The 19,936-nt window shown below is 47.7% G+C and overlaps 1 protein-coding gene across 2 annotated transcripts in view; it reads right to left on the reverse strand.

Annotated features, from left to right (window-relative positions):
- Positions 1-19,936, reverse strand: part of LOC115093403 (intermediate filament protein ON3-like) — a 34,770-nt gene that overhangs the window by 12,584 nt on the left and 2,250 nt on the right. For both annotated transcript variants that reach the window (XM_029605093.1, XM_029605094.1), the window contains exons 2-5: positions 12,127-12,335; positions 11,669-11,729; positions 5,338-5,433; positions 5,026-5,190 (exon numbers count right to left, since the gene is read on the reverse strand). In XM_029605093.1, the coding sequence (XP_029460953.1) occupies positions 5,026-5,190; positions 5,338-5,433; positions 11,669-11,729; positions 12,127-12,335 (531 nt within the window). The remainder of the gene's footprint in view (positions 1-5,025; positions 5,191-5,337; positions 5,434-11,668; positions 11,730-12,126; positions 12,336-19,936) is intronic.

Consider the following 19,936-nt stretch of genomic DNA (forward strand, 5'->3'; position numbering starts at 1 on the left):
TAGCCTGGATTGGCCACTGTTGGAAACAGGATGCTGGGCTGGATGGACCCTTGGTCTGACCCAGCATGGCAATTTCTTATGTTCTTAGATATATGCAATCGGTATTTGTGTCACTTTTACAAGTTCTGTTTTAGGTCTGGAAAGCTGTTGTCTTTGATATTTATGATTGCAATCCATGGAGTGTAAATAATTAGGACCGGCAGAATAGACGTGCTTTTAAATAAATGTGACAGGTCTCCACAGATCAGCCCTTTTCATCACGGCAAAGACCCTTGGTGGGGGAAGACTACTTAATCTCTACGTGGTTGCTAATTCTAACTTTCTGGAATAAAGGGAATGCGGGAGTACCATAGGAGGCCTGACGTTGACCGTGCAACCTAAAGTCACGATGTTCTGCAAGTGTGTGAAATGGCGCTCATCTACGGGGTAACTGCATCAAGCTGCCACTAGATGGCGCACAAATTAATCAAACCCAAACAGTGACAGAACAAGAAGTGCAATCGATAAGTTAAACCTCACTGATAAAACAAGTATTCTGCGAGAGAAGTCCACAATAGCATTGTGTTATTGTAAAGTGGCCATCATACAGTACTAGGGCTGCTTTCAAACTTTCCCATCCGGGGTAAGGCCTCCGAGGGCAAGTGTGGGTTTTAGAGGCCTTACCCACCGGGGTAAGGCCTCTAAAACCCACACTTGCCCTCGGAGGGTCCACCGCCGATCGCGAGGCGATCCCCCGCTGCCTGCACCGCCGGATAAACCCGCCTCCCAGCCAATCTGAGCTCACGCTCTGGCAGCCAATCAAGGGCAGGCCTCGGAGCCCTTTAAATTCTCCCGCCCAACAGCGCCGCGCGCCGAGCGTCGCGCGCCGAAGGAGCGCGTCAAAGGGGCCTGCCCCTTTGTGCGCCCCTTCGTGCAGACCCGAAGAGCAGAGCAAAACCTTAAAGTCTCCTTCACTCACCCGCAACTTCTACATTGAATCCCGCTTCCGGACACCGAACAACGCGCAGACGTCCAACCACCCCAGACATCAGATAACTTCGCACAGTGAGTAAAACGGCACCCGTTACCTCTTCAGCAATTCACATACACAACGGCCAGCCACTCCAGGACTCATAACGCTACTAGTAGTCTGAATCGCACCTCCCCCTCCCTATTCCTCCTACTCCAGATCTCTACAGATAATTATTCCAACAACTCTCCTTTAAATCAGCTGATCCCCTCTCTTACCTAGCCAGACATTCTAGCCAATCCTTCATTTCTCTGTATTCCTAAGCTTGTTCATAGACTTCCATTGTGATGAACAATCATCCTCACAGCATTCACACGGTGTGATGAACATCCATCCTCACAGCATTCACACGGTGTGATGAACATCCATCCTCACAGCATTCACACGGTGTGATCAACAACCATCCGCTCAATATTCATACTGCGTGATCCAGCAGCATTCAGCAGTAGGCAGCTACTCCAACATCCACCAAAGTTCCATACTCAACCATTCAACGCACTCAAATTCTCATCTGAGCTCATCACTCGAGCATCACTAACACCACAGTCAGCATGACGCCGAGATGTCAGATTCCGATTCTTCAACATAACCTACTCACCACAGGAAAAACCACCTTGCTACAAAGATCCCGCAACTACACAGCCCTTATCCCTATTATGATTTCTCCTCTTACCCAATTACTAGGACTAACACTATTTTCCCTTTCGCTATTCAACGCTCAATCTCTCACCAAAAAATCTCTGATCCTCAATGACTATCTTTTGGACTCCAACCCAGACATCTGTGCCATAACAGAAACTTGGCTTAAACCAACAGATATTGCTATAATAAATCAACTCCCCACCGACCTCTACGACTTCTTTTCCCTCCCTCGTCTCAAAAAAAGAGGAGGGGGCATTCTTTTGGCAGCCAAAAAAGATTTGAAATTTAACCAACTCTCAGTCAAAGCAGTCCCTAAACTTGAAATAGGACTTTTCAAAACAGCTCAACTCCAAGTCCTACTCGTGTATGCCCCTCCAAGCGTTCTGGATTCAGATGCCTCCCCCATTGTAGAAATAATTACTACACACTTAAATCTGGAATCCCCGGCTATAATTTTAGGAGATTTTAACTTACATGTTGATAACCCTACACCCACCACCAATTGCGAAGCTCTACTTACTGCCCTCTCAGCTATGGGATTTGAACAGATCATTAACAAACCCACCCATAAAGCTGGACACACCTTGGACCTTATCTTCGTAAATACTGGGATCAAATACACCTCACCTCCTTCCTGCACCCCTGTCCCATGGTCAGATCATTCTCTAATCACCGTCACTTTTTCTCTGACACAATTCAGAAAACATCCCCCATCGAAATCCTCATTTCTCTACAGAAGACCCTGCTCATCCGACGAACTTAACAGCCAGCTCACCTCAGAGCTTCCTCACATTAACCTCTCTGACCCTAACTCAGCCATCCTCTCCTGGAACAACATCACTGAGGCAGTAGCAAACAAACTTTGTCCACTATCAGCAAAAAATCTAAACCCAAACCCAGCAAAAAGACAACCATGGTTCTCAAACAACCTCCATAAACTTAAACAAAGCCTAAGACACAAAGAAAGCAAATGGCGTAAGGCACCCTGCCCCAGCACCTTAGCCGCCTACAAACTAGCTCTACATCACTACAAGAACTCTACCCAAAAATCAAAAAGGGATTACTATGCTAGCAAGATTCATGACCTTGTATTTGACGCCAAAGCTCTTTTTGCTTACATATCTAACCTGACACATATCAACACTCCAGATATTCCCATAGACCTAGCTCAATCTAAAGCCGAGGAATTGGCTATTTTCTTCCAAGACAAAATATCTAACCTGCTAAAGCGACTGACCCCCAGCAACAATTCTCGTCCTAATGCGCCACAGATACAAAACAAAGGAACCTCCTTTGAATCATTCCAACCCATCACAGCCTATGAGATTATTCTGTTACTTAAAAAAATGAAACCTTCATCCCACCCCTTCGACCAAATACCCACAAAGCTCCTCCTTCTAATACCGGAAACGATATCCAAAACTCTGGCAGATATCATAAACTGCTCATTATCCCAGGGTCTATTTCCAGAAGACCTAAAACTAGCTTCGCTAAAACCACTCTTAAAGAAACCTAATCTAGACCCCAAGGACCCCGACAACTTTCGTCCGATCTCCAATCTTCCATTTATTGCCAAGATAATGGAAAAGCTGGTCAACACTCAACTCTCCAACTACATTGAAGATCACAAAATACTTTACCCCTCACAACATGGTTTCCGTAAAGCTTTAAGCACAGAGACGCTACTCATATCCCTGACAGACCACATCATCATGGGGCTAGACAAAGGCCAATCCTTTCTACTTATCCTTTTGGACCTTTCGGCCGCATTTGATACCGTCAAACACTCCATCCTCATCAATCAACTTGCGAACATAGGAATCTCAGGAACTGCCCTATCATGGTTCAATACTTTCCTCAACAACAGAGGCTATAAGGTCAAGATACATAATAAGGAATCCTCCCGCTTCTCTTCAGCTTTTGGAGTTCCTCAAGGCTCCTCCCTATCCCCTACACTCTTTAATATTTACCTTCTACCGCTATGTCAACTGCTAACCCACTTGAAACTAACTCACTTCCTATATGCAGACGATGTGCAGATCTTGATCCCCATCAAAGAAACCATCTCCAAAACTCTTGAATTTTGGGAAATTTGCCTTAAAGAAATCAATCGCCTCCTCTCGAGTCTAAACCTGATATTAAATACAGCCAAGACGGAACTGCTCATCATCTCACCAGAAAATAGCAACCCACCTCCATGTCCTCTAACCCACCATCTTACCACCCAAACAAGGGATTTAGGTGCAATTATCGACAACCATCTTAATCTAAAATCCTTCATCAAACAAACTACTAAAGACGGATTCTATAAACTTCAAGTACTTAAAAGAATCAAACCGCTCCTTCACATGCGAGACTTCAGAACGGTCCTTCAAGCAGTAATCTTTTCTAAGATAGACTACTGCAATTCCATCTTATTAGGTCTCCCTTCTGCTTCCATTAAACCCCTTCAGATGCTTCAGAATTCAGCTGCGAGAATTCTGACTAACACCAGGAGAAGAGACCACATCTCTCCTATTCTCAAGAATTTGCACTGGCTGCCAATACACTTTAGAATTATCCACAAATCCCTCACTATCATCTACAAGACTATCCATCACCAAGCATCCCTCAATCTTCAAATTCCACTCAGAAAGCACACATCCACCAGACCCATCAGAGAAGCCTACAAAGGATCACTCCTTGTTCCACAAACCAAAACCACTCAACACCTAACCTACAGAGACCGAGCCTTTTCCACAGCCGGACCTTCACTATGGAACTCTATTCCTCCCGATCTAAGACAAGAACCATGCCTTCCTACTTTCAGAAAAAGGCTTAAGACATGGCTATTTAAACAAGCCTTCCCAGATCCATATTGAAAGACAGTAACATCTTATAAGACACTACACAATATTATGTAAATTATTAATGTAAATAATTCATCTTTACTACTCAACTATCTTACTCTAATTCTCTCCCCAGTTTTATGACCCTGTTGTAATGTAACTTTTATTTTATTTCTTTGCACTTGTTTATGTTCTGTTTTTTTGTGCACACCCTCTCGTTATTTGTAAACCGGCATGATGGGGTTCCTAATCTCGAATGCCGGTATAGAAAAATCTATAAATAAAATAAATAAATAAATAAATGTACTGAAATTATAATCGGTCAAATTGCTATAATTGTGTTCTTCCAGTACTCTTTTTTTAAGCAACTTTTTTTCTGCACATACAATGATATGTCCACAAGATGGCGAATTTAAACTTATCTTTAGTCCTCCACACCTTGAGTTCTGTGTGCAGTTCTGGTTGTCCCATCTCAAGACATAGCAGAGGGGGGTAAATAAGATGAAAAAGGGGCTGGAACAGCTTCCCAGAAGGGATTGTACACACCTTGGATTTGTACCACTGCTCAGCCTCCTGCCGGCTCTTGTCCAGCATGGCTTGGTACTGGGCCTTCACGTCCTCCAGAATGTGTTTCATCTCCAAGTCCCGACTGTTGTCCATCTCCACGGTGACCATGGTGCTGTGGATCTGAGACTGCAGCTCCCGGATCTCCTGCGGGAGAAGGGAATGCAATCAGGACAGAGGGACCTGCTTCACTCGGGTCACAGCACGAAGACTCGGGAGGGAGGCAGCTGCGGCGAGGGACCAACCGTAAGGAACTTCTCCCCGCACCCCCCGGATCTCACCCCTGGCACTCACCTCATCGAAAAGCTGCTTCAAGTACTCGATTTCATCCGTCACGCTCCCCAGCTTTGACTCGATGTCCACCTTCTGCAGGTACGTGTCATCCAGGTCCTGCAAACCCCAAAGTGTCAGGATGTACACAACACCCAACCTCAAGCAAAGATCCCTACAGAATCCCGGGGCTCGTCGGAGCCATCCCCCGCCTCCCACCATAACCTGACCCAGCGCCCGCGTCCCCTCACAGCTTGCAAGTTCTTCCTAGCGTCTCACCCAGATCTCCCCCGCTGGCATTTACGTCTTGTCCTGTCCCCAGTGGAGGAGAGAGAAGAACCGTGCGGCGTGGGAAGATCGATAAAGGAAGAGCCGGGGAGAGGGGGACTGGTGAGAAGCAGAAGAGCAGGAGAGGTTGTGGCAAGACAGCCAGCAAGCAGGAGAAGGGTGGGGAGCTCTAAGCTCATTTCATCCCAGGTCAACTAAACAGCTGATCCAGTCCGGATCTGCCCCAATGCAGACAGAGAACTGCACTTCTAATGTTTACCCACTGATTTCCCTAAGGGGCCGGTTAGCCATATTAGAAATTGCTTTCTTGGTGATATTCTTCTGATTTTCTGTACTGCATGCTTGACATCTCGCTCTGTTTTTCCAACTATTGATATTGCTAGTCTGTATTAAGTAGTTGTCTTTGCTAATTTAAAAAAGGCTGCTATCTGGTGACCAACGAAAGGGCCACATCACCCCACCAAGCAAGACAGGAATTTGGAGAAGAAAACTACAAAAGTCAATCAGCTCAAAATAACAGAAAAGATGACTAAGAAGAGCAGCAATCCCAGGGAGATGAGCTGCAACGTGAGGACTACAAATGCTCGTAGCTTGAGCTATAGAATCCCAGACCTGCAGGCCCTAATGGTGGACTTTGGACATTGTTGCTGTTATGGAGACCTGGGTCACGGAGTCTCATGATTGGGATACGGCCACCCCGGGCTATAACTTGTTAAGGAAGGACAGAGAGGATAGAAAAGGGGGAGGAGGAGCTCTCCTATGTGAAAAACAATATCCAAGCAACTGAATTACAAGGGACGTGAGGTAGAGAAGAAGCATTATGGGCCATCCTAAAACAAGATGATGGTGCTTCCATTTCTACTGGCGTGGTCTACAGGCCTCCGACTCAAACAGAAGAACTAGACAGAGACCTGATCGAAGACATTCAAAAGGTGGGAAAGAAGGGAGAAGTGTGGCTCGTTGGAGACTTTAATCTGCTGGATGTGGACTGGAGGATCCCTTCTCCAGAAGTAGAGAGATAGTGGATGTCCTGCAAGGGAACTCACGAGGGAGGGTGTGATCCTCGACCTGGTGCTCACTAATGGGGATAAGGTCTCTAATGTTTGGGTAGGGCCTCACCTGAGCTCTAGTGATCAGACAGTATGGTTAGATATCTCAAATAGGAAACAGAGAAGTCACATGAAGACCCGCGCTTTGAATTTCACAAATACAGAGTATGTCAAAATGGGGAAAGTACCTGGAGGAAGAACTGGAAGACGGAGAAAATGGGTGAGGTGGAACAACAGTGGGCCAAGCTAAAAGGAGCAATTACAAAGGCAACAACTCTATGTGTTAGGAAAGTAAAGAAGATTAAGAGGGAAAAACTGATCCGGTTCTCTAAGGAGGAGGCTGAAAAAATTAAGGCAAAAAGAAAAGCGTTCAAGAAATATAAAGGATCCCAAAAAGAGGAGCACAGGGAAGAATATCTGGAGAAAGTGAGGGAGATGAAGAAAGAAATCGGGAAAGCAAAATGTCAGACGGAAGAGAGGATTGCCAAAGAGGTAAAGAGGTGACAAAACATTTTTCAGATTTATCAGAGAAAGAAGAGAGGCCTGAAGTGGTAAAGTGAAAGGTGACGAGGAGCAATGTGTAAAGAGAGAGAGAAAGAAAAGGCAGAAATATTAAACAAATACTTCAGTTCAGTGTTTACTAAAGACAACCCTGGAGAAAGACCCTCGCTGGTTAACAAGACTGCAGATGGGGGTGGAGTAGATGTAACTCCATTTACAGAAGAGAATGTAAGGGAAGAGCTGGGGAAACTGAAAGTGGACAAGGCCATGGGGCCTGATGAGGTTCATCCCAGGATACTGAGGGAGCTCAGAGATGAGCTGGGGGGTCCCCTGCGTGACCTGTTCAATAGATCCCTGGGAACGGGAGTGGTGCCGAGAGATTGGAGAAGAGCGGTGGTGGTCCCGCTTCACAAGAGGGGGAGCAGAGAGGAGGCGGGAAACTACAGGCCGGTTACATCACCTCGGTGGTGGGAAAAGTAATGGAGACTCTGCTGAAGCAAAGGACAGAGAACTATCTACAGTCAGGAGGATTGCTGGACCCGAGGCAGCATGGATTCAGCAAGGGAAGGTCCTGTCAGACAAATCTGATGTTTTTTGATTGGGTGACTAGAGAATTGGATCAGGGAAGAACGTTGGATGTGATTTACCTGAATTTCAGCAAAGCTTTTGATACGGTCCCACATAGTAGACTCGTGAACAAAATGAGAAGCTTGGGAGTGGGAGCCAAGGTAGTAGCGTGGATTAAAAACTGGATGACTGACAGGAGGCAGCGAGTGATGGTAAACAGAACCTATTTGAAGAAAGAATGGTGTTAAGTGGAGTGCCACAGGGACCAGTTTTGGGACCAGTTCTGTCAATATCTTTGTGATTGACCTGGCAAAAGGGAGAGAAGGTAAAGTTTATCTATTTGCAGATGATACTAAGATCTGCAACAGAGTGGACACGCGTGAAGGAGTGGAGAGAATGAGACGGGATTTAAGGAAGCTGGAAGAGTGGTCGAAGATATGGCAGCTGAGATTTAGTGCCAAGAAGTGCAGAGTCCTGCATCTGGGGTGCGGGAATCCAGAAGAGCTGTATGTGATGGGGAGGGGGTGTGTGTGTGTGTGTGTGAGTGAAAGATTGATGCGCACAGACTGGGAGAGGGACCTTGGAGTGATAGCGTCTGGTGATCTGAAGATGGAGAAGCAATGTGACAAGGTGATAGCTAAGGGCAGAAGAATCCTGGGCTGCATAGAGAGAGGAATAACCAGTAAGAGAAAGGAAGTGATGATCCCCTTGTACAGGTCCTTGGTGAGGCCTCACCTGGAGTCCTGTGTTCAGTTCTGGAGACCGAATCTCAAAAGGGACAGAGACAGGATGGAGGCGGTCCAGAGAAGGGCGAGCAAAATGATGGGGAGTCTCCATCAAATGACTTATGAGGAGAGGCTGAAGGATCTGATTATGTATATCCTGGATGAGAGGAGGTGCGGGGGGATATGACACAGACCTTCAGGTACCTGAAAGGTTTTAGTGATGCACAACAGTCAAACCTTTTCCATTGGAAAGAAATCAGTAGAACTAGGGGTCATGAAATGAAACCCCGGGGAGGACGACTCAGAACCAATGTCAGGAAATATCTCTTCACGGAGAGGGTGGTGGATGCCTGGAACGCCCTTCCGGAGGAGGTGGTGAGGATGAAAACAGTGAGAGAATTCAAAGGGGCATGGGATAAACACTGAGGATCCCTAAAGGCTGAAGGAGAGAAATGAGGAAAAGAGTGCATGGGGGTAACTTGCTGGTGTGGCAGTTGCTACCCTTAACAAATAAGCCTTGATACAGTTAATGCAGCTCCATCATTGCTCTCAGACAGCAACTAACAAGGGCCCCGACTTTTATAGTTTGGGGAACAAATAAACATGGGGGTAACTTGCTGAGGCAGCTTTTATTACCCTTAATCACTAAGCCTGATACTTTTGATGCGGCTCCATCATTGCTCTCTGCTTCCACGGCAGGGGTTAGGGAAAATTGGATTTGGACAGCATCTGAAGCCCCTGACTTTTTGCAGCCTGGTAAATTGATAAGCATGAGAGTAACCTACGCAGTGCAGCAGATACTGGCATAAGCTTGCTGGGCAGACTGGGTGCATCATTCGGTCTATGTAAAGAACTACAAATCCCTGCATGCAATGGGGCAAAACCAGGACTGATTCAGTCTGCTCCTTTGACTTCGGTTGAGGACAATGGTAAGAAAATGCAGCAGACAGGTGAAAGGAAGCCTCCCCTGGCTGAGCTCTGAAGCCTAATGGTGACCTCTGACCTCCCGACGCTCCGCCCCCCCCCCCGCTCCAGTGAGCTGCTCCCTCTGGTGGCACAAAGTCAGAAGTGCAGCACCTAATTCAACTTCCACTGCCCACCACTTTCAAAACTAAATAACATTTTCCATGTATTCTTCACCTTTTCCAGAAAAGCTCAAGGTAGATAAATTGTATCACTGCTCCATGGTTTCCTGGGTCACATCCTCTAGGTTTATTACTTCAAAATCCCTGAAAATAAGCTGCTCCCAAGGCAAGAGGAGTAAGGAGTACGGGTCCTCAAATGCAAGAGGCAGTTACAATCCAAAACAGAAAGTGAGGGGGTAACCTGTACAGAGCATCAGTTACTTCCCTTAACAGAAGGCATGGTGTAACCTGCACGAAGCGGCAGTTACTGCCCTTAACAGAAGGCATGGGGGTAACCTGCACGGAGCGGCAGTTACTGCCCTTAACAGAAGGCAGGGGGGTAACCTGCACAGAGCGGCAGTTACTGCCCTTAACAGAAGGCATGGGGGTAACCTGCACGAAGCGGCAGTTACTGCCCTTAACAGAAGGCATGGGGGTAACCTGCACGGAGCGGCAGTTACTGCCCTTAACAGAAGGCATGGGTGTAACCTGCACGGAGCGGCAGTTACTGCCCTTAACAGAAGGCATGGGGGTAACCTGCACGGAGCGGCAGTTACTGCCCTTAACAGAAGGCATGGGGGTAACCTGCACGGAGCGGTAGTTACTGCCCTTAACAGAAGGCATGGGGTAACCTGCACGGAGCGGCAGTTACTGCCCTTAACAGAAGGCATGGGGGTAACCTGCACGGAGCGGTAGTTACTGCCCTTAACAGAAGGCATGGGGGTAACCTGCACGGAGCGGCAGTTACTGCTCTTAACAGAAGGCATGGGGGTAACCTGCACGGAGCGGCAGTTTACTGCCCTTAACAGAAGGCATGGGGGTAACCTGCACGGAGCGGCAGTTACTGCTCTTAACAGAAGGCATGGGGGTAACCTGCACGGAGCGGCAGTTACTGCTCTTAACAGAAGGCATGGGGGGTAACCTGCACGGAGCGGCAGTTACTGCCCTTAACAGAAGGCATGGGGGTAACCTGCACGGAGCGGCAGTTACTGCTCTTAACAGAAGGCATGGGGGTAACCTGCACGGAGCGGCAGTTACTTGCTCTTAACAGAAGGCATGGGGGTAACCTGCACGGAGCGGCAGTTACTGCCCTTAACAGAAGGCATGGGGGTAACCTGCACGGAGCGGCAGTTACTGCTCTTAACAGAAGGCATGGGGGTAACCTGCACGGAGCGGCAGTTACTGCTCTTAACAGAAGGCATGGGGGTAACCTGCACGGAGCGGCAGTTACTGCCCTTAACAGAAGGCATGGGGTAACCTGCACGGAGCGGCAGTTACTGCCCTTAACAGAAGGCATGGGGGTAACCTGCATGGAGCGGCAGTTACTGCTCTTAACAGAAGGCATGGGGGTAACCTGCACGGAGCGGCAGTTACTGCCCTTAACAGAAGGCATGGGGGTAACCTGCACGGAGCGGCAGTTACTGCTCTTAACAGAAGGCATGGGGTAACCTGCACGGAGCGGCAGTTACTGCCCTTAACAGAAGGCATGGGGGTAACCTGCACGGAGCGGCAGTTACTGCCCTTAACAGAAGGCATGGGGGTAACCTGCACGGAGCGGCAGTTACTGCTCTTAACAGAAGGCATTGGGGTAACCTGCACGGAGCGGTAGTTACTGCCCTTAACAGAAGGCATGGGGTAACCTGCACGGAGCGGCAGTTACTGCTCTTAACAGAAGGCATTGGGGTAACCTGCACGGAGCGGTAGTTACATCCCAAAACAAAAAGTGAGGGGGTAACCTGTACAGAGTGGCACCTAAACATCTTGCTGGACAGACTGGATAGGCCACTTTGGTCTTTATCTGCCATCATTACTATGAACTATGGTGCAACCCCATCTGATGCCACCATGAGCAGGCAGAGCACGGCCTGAGGTTGGCAGCTCATGTAACTGTGCAGGACCTGGAGTGGCTGGAGGAGGGCTGCTCTGTTATATTAATGCAGAGAAGAAAATCCAAGCTGCCTGCTTCTTTTGCAAGGTGAAGGAGCGTTAGCAACGCTGGGGTTAAAAGGTGAAGCTGCCTCTAACGTGAGCCAAGGTAGGCGCTGGCTCCGGCTGCTGAGCTGAGACAGGGCCAGGCCAGAACCTGCCCATGTCCAATTACCTTCTTTGTCAGGACGAAGTCATTTTCCAGCTGATTGCGCTGATTAATTTCATCCTCATATCTGCAGACGAGAGAAAATGCAGGGGAGGGAGAGACCAAGAGAGGGAGATTAAACCACTGAGCGCTACGTTGGCAATACATTAACAAAATGTCCAAATCCCTGCAGGCAGAATGCATTGGGCTGCGATGCTAGGAACGGTTTGCAAGAAGGACTTTTGGTTGACCTGTTCTGTGACCCTTCTGTGGGCTAAGGGACATTGCAGGATGCAGGAGAATTACATCCGACCCCCGCTGCGTCTGCCAGCGCATCCTCAGCAGCCCCTAGCATATCGGCTGGCTAAACCGCAGAGAAGGCGCCTGGAGCTTAGAGCTCGTCCCCTGCCGTGTACTGATCACTGAAAGGGAAAGGGCTATTTAGGAGCCATGGACCCGCCCCGTCCTGCCCCCCTCTGGCGCACCTGTTCTTGAGGTCTTCCAGCAGCGCCTCCATACTGGCCAGCTCTGCCTGCAGCCGCCGCTTCTCGCGCAGGAGCCCGTCGATCTGCTGCTTCAGGCTGTTGCTGGAGCTGCTCATGATCTGCTTGATGCCGGATTTGTACGTGTCTCTCTCCTTCAAGAGCCGCAGCTGGGTCTCCAGAACCTTGTTCTGCTGCTCCAGATCCCGCACCTGAAACGAGCGGAGGAGGGGGGTAAAAATCGGCGCAGCTGGCTCTCGGCTGGCAACTCTCGGGCTGTGGGGCCGCACCTCTACTAACTAAAGGCGCCACCCAGTGCAGCTGGTCCCCCCGGGAGGAAGCCCGTCCGAAACAAGCAACATGCCAAAATGATTCACAGCAGCAGCCTTAAACCTGGAACCAGGCAAAAGCGATATCATCATCAGAGGGGCTTGCACTCGCTGCCAGCTGCATTCAAGCTCAATAACCCCCCCACCCCCGAGGAGAGCAACTGTCTCACGGGGGGAGAGGGGGTCACGCTGCCCTGGCTGAGAGAGGATGGAGGGAGAGAGACTCGGGTGGTGGATGCCTGGCAGGGATCAGCAGCAGTGACAGACAGGAAGTCCTGCTTGCACAGCACATACAGAGGGGCAGATTGGCCACCCCCTGGTGCACCAGTCACGTGGTTTTCATCTCAGCTGCTGCTGAGGGGGGTGCTGCAGAACAAGGCCACAACGGAGCCCAACTCGACACGGCCCAAGGGAGGTATCATAGGGGCCACAACGGAGCCCGGCTAGGTGTGCCCCAAAGAGGACTCAGCGGGGCCGCAACAAAGCCCAAACCGCTGCAGCCAGAAGAAAGGCCTACGGCCCAGGATCTGGAGAAGGACGCCATCTGGCGGCAGCAGGGCCACTGCCTCCTCCTACCTCCCCTCTGGCAGTAAATAAGGAGCATCATGGACATGACTAAGGTCCAGAAGAATGTGTGTCTGTGTATGAGAGAAACAGAGCTTGCATGTGTGCATGAAAATGCCTGCATGTGTATGAGAGAGAGAGAGAGACTGCATGTGTATGAGAGCCTTTGGATGTGTACGTGTATGAGAGAGAGCCTGCATGTGTGTATGAGAAACAGAGACCCTGAATGTGTGTGTGTGAGAGAGAAAGAGCCTGCATGTATATGAAAGAAAGCATGCTTATGTGTCTGAAGAAGAGAGAGAGAGAGAATAAAGATTCTGTGGCCCCTTTCACCCAAATCCACCAAACTCTGGGAAATCAAAAGATTTATTTAAAACTTTTATATACCAACATTCATGTGCATATCACATCGGTTTTCAATTAACTAGGGGAGTGATAATTTACAATGAGTGAGAGAAAAATAAAATTACATGTAACAGGGATATCAAAGGAACATGCAGAGAGTCAGAAAATAAAAGGGTCAGATGACATGGGAAAAGTCATGAGAGTAAAACAATAACTATATTACAAATGCTTATATATTATGGATTTTTTGGGGGGAGGGGAGAAGGATATTAGGGGGGGGGTTGTGAAATCAAGGAGGGAAGGGAGGATTGAAGTATAGGCCTGTTTGAACAGCCATGTTTTTAGCTTTTTTTTTTTTTTGAAGGTAGTTGTGCAGTGTTCTTGGCGTAGTTCGGGTGGCATAAGAGTTCCATAGGTGCTGGGTGAGTTTGTGAGCGGATGTAGAGAAGGATCCTTTGCAAGCGGATTTGGTGGGTCTGCTGGAGGTGTGGAATTGGAGGGAATCATTAAGCCAATGACTATTCCTGTTGTGCAAGCTTTCGTGGATAATTGTAAGACTCTTGTGGAGGATTCTGGATGGCATCGGGAGCCAGTGGAGGTCTCGAAGGATTGGAGTGACATGGTCTGATCTGCATGGGTTGGTGAGGACTCTAGCCGCTGCATTTTGCAGCATTTGTAGGGGTTTGATTGAGCTTGCTGGAAGGCCCAGAAGAAGGGAGTTGCAGTAGTCAAGTTTTGTGCATAGGGTGGCTTGGAGGACAGTCTGGAAGTCATTGTGATATAGTAGGGCTCTTAATCTGCAATTTGAAAAAACAGTCTTTGGCCGTGTTGATGATACATTTTGTTTAGGCTGAGGTGGTTATCAAGAATGACAACCTAAATCTCTGACCTGTTGGGGAAAGGAAGAGGGATGGGCTGAGGGAGCGGGGTTGTGGCGGGCTGGGGAGATGAAAAGGAGCTCGGTTTTTGATGTGTTTAAGGCGAGGTTGAGGTTGGTGAGGAGGCAGTTGTCCCAGGTTTTGAGGGCGTTGGGCACAGAGTCCGTGACAGGGATGAGGATCTGTACAGGTATCTGCCAGGTATTTATTTATTTCATGGTATGGAGAGATGAAGATTTTTTAATTTAATTTTTAATCATTTTACATTTTGGGGTGTTATTTCACGTGTCTCCTGTTTAAAAATATTTTTTTTGTTGTTTGGGAAATTTTAGAACAAATTTGTGACTTTTGAAATTATTAGGGGCCCAATATTGAAAGATGGCCATTTAAGTAACTTGGTCGGATTTAACTTATCTGGCTAAATTACAGGGTATTTTCAGCAGCACGGCCGTATCAGTTATAACCGTCTAACGTAGCTGGTAAGATTATGCAGCTAAAGACGCTCCGCCCACTACCCTCCCACAACCTATGCATTTTACTTTTTAGCCATATAAGGGACTTATATGGCAAGCAGCAGCCACTAAAGGTGGCCACTATTTAACCACATCCGTCCTACTTATCTGGCTAAATAGCGCTGAACGCATTTTGAATATTGGGCCCCCTCTGTTTGTCGGCTGTTTTGATATATTCATTCTTTTCAAGGTTTTAATATTATGAATGTCTTATATGTCTTGATTTTATTGCTTGATGTTTTGTGGTTATGTTTCTGTTTTTCCACTTTTGCACTGCATAATACAGTCGGGCTTGTGATTACCAGCGCATGTTTGTGAGCGAGAGAGAACGAGCGAGCCATTTTCATTTATTAAAATCTGTGAATCGCCAAACACGGAAAAGGCCTAGGCGATCAACATAAGAGAACATTCATAATAAAAGCATGAACATATGTTTGAGCAAAAGGACTATTTAAGCAAGTATAAAAGAGAACGACTGAACCAGTGAGCATGTGTGTGAGAGAGAGCATGTGAGCCAGTGAGCATGTACGAGAGAGAGCGTGTGATCTAGTGAGCATGAGTGTGGGAGAGAATATGAGAAACTGTGTATGTGATACTCCCATAGGTTCATGCAATTTTACTGACTGGAGATTGCCTGTTTCATGTATAAAAAGAACTCACTGATGCATAGAGAGACAGAGTAGTACTGCAGTTCTGTACCTCCCAAGGATACCTGTATTGCTTATCGATATACAATAAAAAATTGATATTTGTTTCTCCAAATCTTTGGTGTGGTATCCTTGTGTCTGTGGAGAAGCGCCTTAACAAGGAGATTTATTTTAGCTTTAATTTTAATTATTGGGTGTTTGTTGTGTCTGGTAGTTTGAAATATTTTATTGAGAAATTAAAAAAACAATGTTATATGTTTGTAATCATTGGATATTCTTTTCATCAGCTATTTTGAAATATTTATGAGTTTGGTTTTACTATTATGATTGATGCTTTATATGTCTTGATGTTATTGTTTGATGTTTAGTGAGGAATAATATTTGTTTTTCCATGCCATACCGAGTCTGGCTCGTTCAGTTTTTGTCTGCATGTTTCTATTTATACTTTATTATCTCTTCATTTTGTATTTGGTGAGGGTCTGTCTCTGTTCCACATAGGTGACTGAGGTGAGATATTCTGCTAGTGTTGGGTTTGTGGCATAATGTGGACTCTTGGTGGAAGAGGTGATGACTCCTCCCACGGGGAGGGGCCCCATGGGGGAACCACAATGATAGACTAGACTCAATAGCAAGCGGACACATTGGAAAGGAAGCTTTCTTATACTGCTGTGATGAAGTTGATACTTGTCCAAGGACCGGACAGTGCTGTAGTCCAGCGATATCACAGTAAGGCTCCAGACAGTCTCAGTAGTAATGTAGTTGATGATCTCACCCAGATGTAGCGAAGGTCCGGTAGTGTTCCACAGTGCGGGATAGGCCGTGAACCTGGAGGGTGGAGCGAGGAGAGCTTGGAGCGTAGTACTACTCACGGGGTAGCAGTGATGATAACTTCCTTGGTAGTTGAGTGAAGAGAAGGACCTGTGGTCCGAGGTGCAGGATAGGCCCTCGAGGAGCGAGTACCTAAGAGCACCAAGGGTACCTGGAATAGGGCAGACAAGACCCAAGGGGCGGGTGTCCTGAAGGTTAAGCTGAATAACCCCGGAGGGCGAGTAGAAGAGAGGGGCCCCCGAGGAGTGGATACCCAGAGTAGGTAGCGAAATACCCCGGAGGGTAGTGAGGAATCCAAGCGAGCAGCTTAGAAGCGGTCAGAGTAGCAAAACCAAAGTCCTTGCTAACTCGTTGTACTGGAGCAGAGCGGAGGTTTAAATACCCGAAGGTACTGATGACATGCGGTGGGGCCACCCCCGAGGTTCCCGCCATGACGTGCTTAAGAATGTGGTCAGCGTGTGTCTGAGGAGGCCTCAGGAAGAAGCATGGCGGACGGGGACGCCCCTGCTGGCTCGGAGACGCCGAGGGGTTCGGCAAACAGCAGCGGAGGCAGCCATCTTCCCAAAGGAGGAGGAGAAAGGTAAAAGAGAGGTGACGGACGCAATAGCTGGCATGCAGCAATGCCTCCTGCAAGGAGTGACTAGGTGTGTACACTTTTTTTTTGTGTAACATTTTTTTAAACCAACAATTTTTAGCACCAGCATTAGCTTTCCATTTCAGTATAGAGCAATGAACAATGATGTGAGCGATCGTGTAAAACCTGTGATCAGTCGCGGACGCTGTCAGCTTACAGGAAACTATGGCATCTGGTTTCCGTGCAGGGATCTAACACAGCTTGGCTTGTTCTGTTTCCCTAATAGCAGGTGTACTGGTGTTTTAGGGTCTGATGTAGTATTTGCAGTGTTGCCGTTTCATGCATTATTACTGTTTGAGTGCTGGCAGTTAGTGCTGTTTTTGTATGGGAGGTTTGCTATATTGCAATTCAGTTTACTCAAAGCTTTTGGAAGGCTGAGCCCACACCCAACACCCGTTCCAGTAAGCTCTAATACCATACGGCTGTAGGTGGCCTTTCTGCAGAGTTTTCTGGTTGGTGCCATCGTAGTGCATGTAAATAATAAACATGGTGTACATGATATTTTTACCTTAGAAGCCTGTACTATGAATGCTCTTTTTCTTGTAAAATCTCTTATTATAAATTACCCTTGCACCAGCCCTGGCTGCACAAGTGAAAGCAGGATTCCCATCTGGAGCTGGGTTAGTGGCTCTCCCTCGACTTAGCCAGGGCTTAAAGTTGTTCTTTTTATGAGCCCAGGGAAAAGTATGGATCCCTTCTGGTCCCCTATCCCCTGAAGTAGGCAGGCAGAGTCAAGCCTGGGGAGCCATAAAAGCAGCAGACTGTGTAGCCTGCAGTCAATGGGAATGCACTGGAGTGGTGGAGAAGTGGAGGTACAGGAAGGGAGAGAGCGAGCCAGTGTTGGGGAGGCTTCTGTCTGAGGTGACTGGACGGAGCTGTGAGAGGAACCAGCAAGTCTCAGAGTGGGACTGGGAAAGGGAGGAGGCTGCTGCAGAACGAGGAGAGGCTGGCAGCAAGCAAGACCTTTACACTACGATGAGGCTGTGCTGGAGTGGGGCCCTCACTGTGTGAGTATACAGGCAGCAGCACAACAGCAGTGTGTCAGAGAGAGTGCGTGTCTGTGTCACACAGAGAGCAACACATACCTATACATACACTTTATCCGCATATGTGGGAGTCTCTCTCTCTGACACACACACTCTCTCGCTTTCAGTCTGTGTGAGAAAGTGTCTGAGAAAGAGAGAGTGTGTCAGTGTATATAAAGTTTCTGCAATCTATAAATCCGTTTGTGTGACTGAGCACGTGTGTGTGTGTCTGACACTGGCTGGCAGTGTAGTTGTCGCATTCCTTTCACTAGTTCAAGAGCTGCTTGGGATATTTGTGTTTGTACGTTAACCGATTCGAATGGATGGAACAGGATCTACAGCTCTTGAAGAAATAGAGCACGCTCTAGAGCAGCGTTTCTCAACCGGTGTGTCGCCAAACACTGGCAGGTTGTCGCGTCTACCGGTGTCCACTGCCCCGTTGTACTTTTTCCAGCCCCCCCCCCCGCCGGCCAATTGGAAGCCTCCCTTCTTCCTACCCCCACTGCCCAATGGGAAGCCTCCTTCATTCTGCCTGCCCCCGCGCAGGCCAATTGGAAGCCTCTTCCCTTCTACCTGCCAGTGGGAGTAGGAAGAAGGGAGGAAGCCTTTGATTGGCCGGTGAGGCAGGCATCGCATAGCCCGGGGGTGGGGTGGGAGGAATGACAGTGTCGAATCCTGACGAAGCACAGGAGCCCATCCCTATGATGGCAAAAAGGAAAATTCGACCCCGACCAAGCAAGGCGGCCACGGAAGCACATCCCCGTGGCATCGAAGAGGAAACCCGACCCCGACCAAGCAAAGCCACATGGGAGCCCATCCCCGTGGCATCGAAGAGGAAACCTGACCCTGACCAAGCAAGGCTGCACGGGAGCCCATCCCCATGGTGGCGAAGAGGAAACCAGACACTAACCGAGGCCACCACGGGAGCCCATGAAAAAAGGGCTCCCGTGGTGGCAGTGAAAAAATAAGGCCCGCCAGAGTAAAGCTGTGGCGGAACTAGAGCCCATCCCTGCAGTGAAGGAAGAAAGAAGTTTTTGGTGAGAGCTTGTGTGTCTGTGTGTGTGAATGGGTGCCTGGATGAGAGCTGGTGTGTCTGTGGGTCTGAATGGATGAGAGCTTGTGTGAGTGGGTGTGAATGGAAGCCTGTGTGAGAGCAGTGTGAATGGGTGTGAGAGCATTTGTGTGTGATTGAGAGAGAGAGAGAGAGAGGCTGGTCAGGAAGATGACATGTATGTGTGTGTGTGTGTGAGAGAAACAGAGACTGGTCGTAGGGTCTAATTGGGTGTGTGTGTGTGTGAGTGACTGGTTGTGGGCGCTAAGGAAGAGGACTGTGAGGACAGAGCTTCAGCAGCCCTTGCTGCTTCTAGTGAGTGCTATTGGCCTGGAAGGGAAAGGAGTAGGAGAGTTGCTGGAGAGAGTAAGTAAAGGTGGCTTTTTAAGTTTATTTTTCTTGATTGACTGCCATTTTAATTATTGGATATTATGCGATGTCTGCTGTTTTGAAATATTTTATTGATATTTGGACATGTTTTAATAATTTTTATGAGTTTTTAATTGTTGGATGTTATTCTGTTCAGCAGCTGTTTTGTAACATTTTTAGTATAGCTTTACAATTATTTCTGTGTGGGGCTCTATGGCAGCTTGGCTTATTCTGTTTTCCCAATAGGAAATGTATTAGTGTTTAGGGCCTGGTTTAATAGTTGTGTTTCTTAGACAGGGTTGTTACTGTTGAGTGTGTTCCATAATACAGGTGTAACTTTGTGCGGGTTAGTTTGTGTGCATTATTTCAGATCCTGGGACTATGTTAGGTGCTATATTTCTCTTTCCATTTCTCCAGGTTTGCACTGCATGCAGTGGCTTTTTTGGTTTTCCATTCCAGTTTCTGTCTCCATATTTATAATTTGTGGTTTTTCTGTACTTAGTGAAGGGTGTGTGACAGAGGTGTGAGGTATTTTACTAGCATGTAGGCAATTGTATCAATCTTATTTGTTGTGTTCTCAATAGGACATGCATTAGTGGTAAATTACTGTCTTTTCATAAGGAAGGCTATT

This window comes from Rhinatrema bivittatum, chromosome 6 (genome assembly GCF_901001135.1).
Source record: "Rhinatrema bivittatum chromosome 6, aRhiBiv1.1, whole genome shotgun sequence".
In the NCBI taxonomy this organism is placed as follows: domain Eukaryota; kingdom Metazoa; phylum Chordata; class Amphibia; order Gymnophiona; family Rhinatrematidae; genus Rhinatrema; species Rhinatrema bivittatum.